At 43.0% G+C, this 5,322-nt stretch overlaps 1 protein-coding gene across 1 annotated transcript in view; it reads right to left on the bottom strand.

The window, feature by feature from the left end:
* Window positions 1-4,459, bottom strand: part of LOC101851905 — a gene marked incomplete in the record, with an annotated part of 41,506 nt that extends 37,047 nt beyond the window's left edge. The window contains 2 exon segments of the mRNA XM_005089530.3: window positions 2,163-2,292; window positions 3,915-4,459. Coding sequence (XP_005089587.2) covers window positions 2,163-2,292; window positions 3,915-4,116 — 332 coding nt within the window.
* Window positions 4,460-5,322: the final 863 nt, after the last annotated feature.

Below are 5,322 nucleotides of genomic sequence, written 5' to 3'. Positions count from 1 at the left end.
CCCGTGTGCAAGTTGTGCACGTTAAAGATCCATTGGTGGTCTAAAATCGATAAGAGTAGGCTTCGGCCGCCACCCGAGCAAAATTCAAAATTTCCTACCAACTGAAAATATTAGGTGTGTCCCGCGCGCTCATACGACCTTATGCAGTTGCGAGCGCCGTAAAACACTTACCAAAACAAACAAACAACAGGAAAATTTCAACATATTTTCAAAGAAGAAACAATCAAGGGAGACACCTCTGCCTGGACACAATAGAACCTATGTTGAGCGAAGACATCAAATGAGGTTTACTTTTATGAAAAAGTAAAGTTTGACCCCCTCATGTCTTTGAGCATTGCAACAATCACAGCCCTCTACTTACTATTTCTGTGAGACACAGCTGCAACCTTTCTATTTTAAAAAAAATGAGTCTAAAAATTGCCCAAAAATCCAGGAAATTTCCGATTTCTTTGATTTCATTGTTTTGACGAGCGCCTGATTTCACTGTAGGGCGAATATTTTAGCCTTTCACGTCCCCAAAACCTGACTAGTTTTGGGAGTGACTTTCTGGCCAATTGGTTGTGCACGGGTAGAAGTTTTTCCCTGTGCACTGATGAGTACAAACAAGATCGACTGGAGACTAAAAACTCAACGTGAGAAGAGAGAGCGTCAGTCCTAGCAGTAACAGAGACAACACAGAGCAGTCGCCGGGCGCCCGCGGACACACGAGATCTACGCCGTTGGAAGTGAAAGGTAACATAAGATAAATACTACATCACCATGCTGTCTCACATACATGTCTAGGCGTGAACCATGCTCTGTGTAACTGTCTCTACTATTCATGCTTCTGGACTATGCACTGGCCTCTGTGGCGAAAGGGTAAGGCACTTTTATTGTCAAATGCAATGAGTTAAAATTCCTGGGACGTCGTATCCCTCTCAGCCCAGGTTGGCCCCAAAGGATAAGGCTGAAGAAATCCGATGCCTAAATGACGTAAATTGTGTTGTTTAGGCAGTAAAATATGTACACTCACAGCGTCAACTTTTTTCTGGCCAGTGTATCTGATCTTTGCATTTTTGCTACAGGAGAAAGGAGGAGGAGGAGGAGGAAGAGACGGCTGGAGGGGAGGCAAGGCGAGATGAAGACAAATGGGGCGTGTTTCGGACGTGCTAGACAACCATGTTGTCTTCAGCCCAATAATAAGGTTCAGCAAATCTATGATTCTTCCATAGTACACATCATCTCACTACCGATGTTTTCGGTGCACTGGTTTGGCTCTTCATCATTCCACACAAGTGCTTTGAGTTCAATTCCCACACCCGTAAGTCCGTTTTATCGAGGATCTTGGTGTGTATTTCTCCTGGGATGATGTGTTCAACCCAAGTCTGCTCCAACACGAAGGGTTCAATCAGATCATAAATATCGCTCACACAAAATACTGTTGACCGTGCAAAGCCTCATGTTGTGACTGGTGTGTGCATAGCAGCAGAGTATATGAGCATACTAAATATATTTATGATACGTGTCTCGACACGGTGGAATCAAGTGCTCTTCCATTTTTAGGCATTTGAAATGATTGGTTTCATCTTAAAGCTCGTTTGTTTTGTCTTACTTTCGAGAAAAAGTGCCCATGTACCTTGAATAGACGCCGAGATATTAAGGACTGAAGGAAGTGAGGGTCGCCTGGTGTCCGAGGTAAAATTAGCAATGAAATAGCCACCAAAGTTGGGGGAATTTCAATGCTCAAGAGTCCCTAGATAGTGTAAATTTATATTTTTTGTCCCTTTGACCAGCGTTTTTCAGAAAAATCTACACAAAAATGTGTTTAAAATAGACATAAAAGCTGTTGAGCCAAAAAGAAAAAAAAAACTAAAAAAATTGACCAACAGGCCAAAAAAACGTGCAGTTTCTTACATTTCATTATTTTGACGAGAGCCTGGTTCCACCACGCTGCCTCACATATAAGACTGAGCTTTTTTATTCCCCCATCCATATGTTGAGCAGGTTTTTGCTTAAGATTTACTTTTCTGAAACGCAGTTCACAGTTTTTCTTATATCTTCTACTCCTTCAAGAGCCGGACCTAAAACAGAAACCAGCAATCACAGGCTAAACTTACTAATTTGTTAGAGTTCATGGAACCCCCACGTCCCTCTCCACCTTCCCGTACACGGTTATCACTCACCTCTTCAAAAATACCTCATACTTGTACCCAAAGCGTATTTTATGGTCTGGCTCTGTTGTGTTGAACACAAATGTGACCACACCAGCGGACGTACAGGTCAGGGAGTGCAGTTCCGGCATCTTGGGTGGAGCTGTCAAATTGAACAGTCATCAGTGTTTTACATAAATCAGGATTATTTTAGAAGTGGGCTGCTTTGAATAGCTTTCTACTGTGTCACACTAAACAATCCAAAAAACATGTATATATGGTAAAAATCTGGAGTATATTGGTTAGCAAGAAAATGAAAACGTTAAACAGTTGAAAATCAAGATGGGTCCTCATTTCACAAAAACAGAACGCTGAAGTTCAAAAACATTACCGGAGCATATGCTACTGCTGCTGCTACTACAACCACTAGGCCTTCTACAACTACTACAGCTACTTCCACCATTACTACCTCTACTGCCACAACTACCACTACAACTGCCACTATCATTACCACTACCACTACTACTACAATTATTTCTACCACTACCACTTCACTACCACTACTACTACTACTGCTACTACTACCACTACTACTGCTACTACTACCACTACTACTACCACTACCACTACTACCACTCCCACTACTACTACTACTACTACTACTACTATCACCACCAAACAAACTGACAAGATCTTTCACTGTCTATAGCTGGATAATCATTCTCACATGTGTGAAGTGAGGAAAATTCATGTAAAGTGTCTTTCTCAAGGACACAACATTGGGTCCCTGATGGGATTCGAACCCACGACCTTACGGTTACAAGTCTGAGAGCCTAACCACTAGGCCACCGACGCAAGTACAGGACGACTGGCTGATACTACAACTACAGTACATGACAACTGGCGTCTGTGGTGCAAATAGGTTCTTTGCCAGTGCCTGTAGACAAAGTGAGTCCTGTTCCCGAGCAGAGACGTTCTTTTAAAAGAGGTTTCTCCCAGTCTTTGTCTGCCGGTAAGCTTTGTATCACATCAAGTCCCAACAAGATAGGATTGATCCAGTATGCCTCCTAGATAATCAGAATTGGAATATGTTTCCTTTAGAACAACTAAACCTAGTGATACTACAACTAAAGTAAATGACAACTGGCGTCTGTGGTGCAAATTGTGGCGTCGGTGGCCTAGTGGTTGGGCTCTCGGACTCGCAACCGTAAGGTCGTGGGTTCGAATCCCGTCAGGGACCCGACGTTGTGTCCTTGGGAAAGTCATTTTACACGAATTTTCCTCACTTCACCCAGGTGGGAATGGGTACCCGGCTATAGACAGCGAAAGATCTTGTCAGTTTGTTAGTGTTTGAGCGCTTAATCAGCTGCTTGCACTGTATGCTTCCCGGGAAGCTGAGAATGTTTCGGAGTGTTCTATGGTCTGCTGGGGTAATAATATAGTTTAAAGCGCATAGAGCCTGCTGTTGAGCGAGGATTTGCGCTATACAAATGCTATTTATTATTATTATTATTAACATACTGCTACCTTAGAATTACAAAGATCTATCGAACATTTTTGGCCGTTTTGAGTTACTAAGACTAAGACCATGAGGTCAGAAACCAAATGTTCTATCTGCTCTATCATAATTGTAAGATTATTCCCAAGTCGTTGTCAAGATATTCAGAGAATTGCATTCGAAACAGTTTGGCATGCTGTGAAACTCAAATTTTGAGGAAGCGATTTTTTAAAGAAAGGAAGGGGGGGGGGCGCAAAATTTACATAAACCAAAAGAACAAAACATACCGAAGACGTAAACATCTCCATTGATGAGTATCCCAGACGTTGCAGAAACGCACTCGTAATTCCCAGAGTCAGCGACGCTGGCATTCTGCTTGGTGAACTTTGCCTGGAAGCTACAGTCACCGCCATTGTCTTCGTCATCATCTAACATGCCAGCTGTCAGGTTATTCATTATCGTCGTCATCATCGTCCTTGTGGTCGTCATCGTCGTTTTGGTGGGCGATCCCGGAGCGCCGTTCCCTTCCTTCTTCACCTCCTCCTCCTTGTTGTCACCGTCATCGTCTTGCCGTCTGCCAACACCGTCATCGTCTTGCCGTCTGCCAACACGCAGCCCAAACTGGCAAGATGGGGCCGTGACGTTGCAGCAGATGTCCAGGTCAGCGCCTTCCTTGAAGTGCAGCACCTGACTGTTGTCTCCGCACCGGAACAGCTCTGCAACACACACAGAAGGGGGGGAACTCTTGTTTGTTCTTTTGCATGTTTGACTTCCGTTTATTTGCACGTTTGTATTCTTAAAATTTGTTTGTTCAATAGCTCGTTTGTTTGTTTATTTGCTTGTTTGTTTTTTTGTATATTTGTGTTTGTTTATTTGCTTCTTTGTATTTTTTAAATTTGTTTGTTCAATAGCTAGTTTGTTTGTTTACTTGCTTGTTTGCTCCTTTGCTCATTTGTTTGTTCATTTGCCTGTTTGTCTGTTTGTACATTTCAGAAAAGGAAACTGCATCAACAATATAACAGCCATTTAGTGTAGAGGGAAAAGGGTAAGACAGTCAGGCAGACACAAAAATGTTGAGGAAAAGAACAAGGATCCACCAGAGGAGCCATCCAAAAAAAAACAACCTCCAGAGGAACAGACTGGTCGACTGATCAACATTGTTAATGTTTTTAGCCCCCCCCCCTCCTCCCAAATCACTGCCCCTTATAATCATTTAATAGTTTGATAGTGTTAGAGCATGTGAAATCCGCAGCTTGCACTGTATGCTTCCGCGGAAGCCGAGAATGATTCTGAGTGTTCTCAGAGGGTCTGCTGGGGTAACAATAGTTGTAAAGCGCATAGAGCAAGCTCTTGAGCGTGGATATGCGCTATATAAATGCAATTATTATAATTATTATTATTGTTTACAGGGCGGGATGCTTCAACCCTCCTGTCAGGGTTAACGAGGCTGAGAGGGACACCACTTCATCCTGACGGGCAGAGGGATCTAATTAATACCGCTGCCGCCAACCCCCACCCCCCAATAAAAAAAAAACAAAAAATCTTCCCTATTCTGGAATAGAACTAAAATCTCATGCGCGAGGGAGCGAAGCGCTTAACCTCTACACCACGAGCGCTGGTGAGTAGGGGTGGTTTTTTTGGTGGGTTTTTTTCGATTTAAAAAAAAAAAAAATTTGGGGGGGGAGAATAACACGT

This window comes from Aplysia californica, unplaced genomic scaffold (genome assembly GCF_000002075.1).
Source record: "Aplysia californica isolate F4 #8 unplaced genomic scaffold, AplCal3.0 scaffold00006, whole genome shotgun sequence".
Taxonomy (NCBI): Eukaryota; Metazoa; Mollusca; class Gastropoda; order Aplysiida; family Aplysiidae; genus Aplysia; species Aplysia californica.
This window is presented reverse-complemented; position numbering and strand designations above follow the sequence as displayed.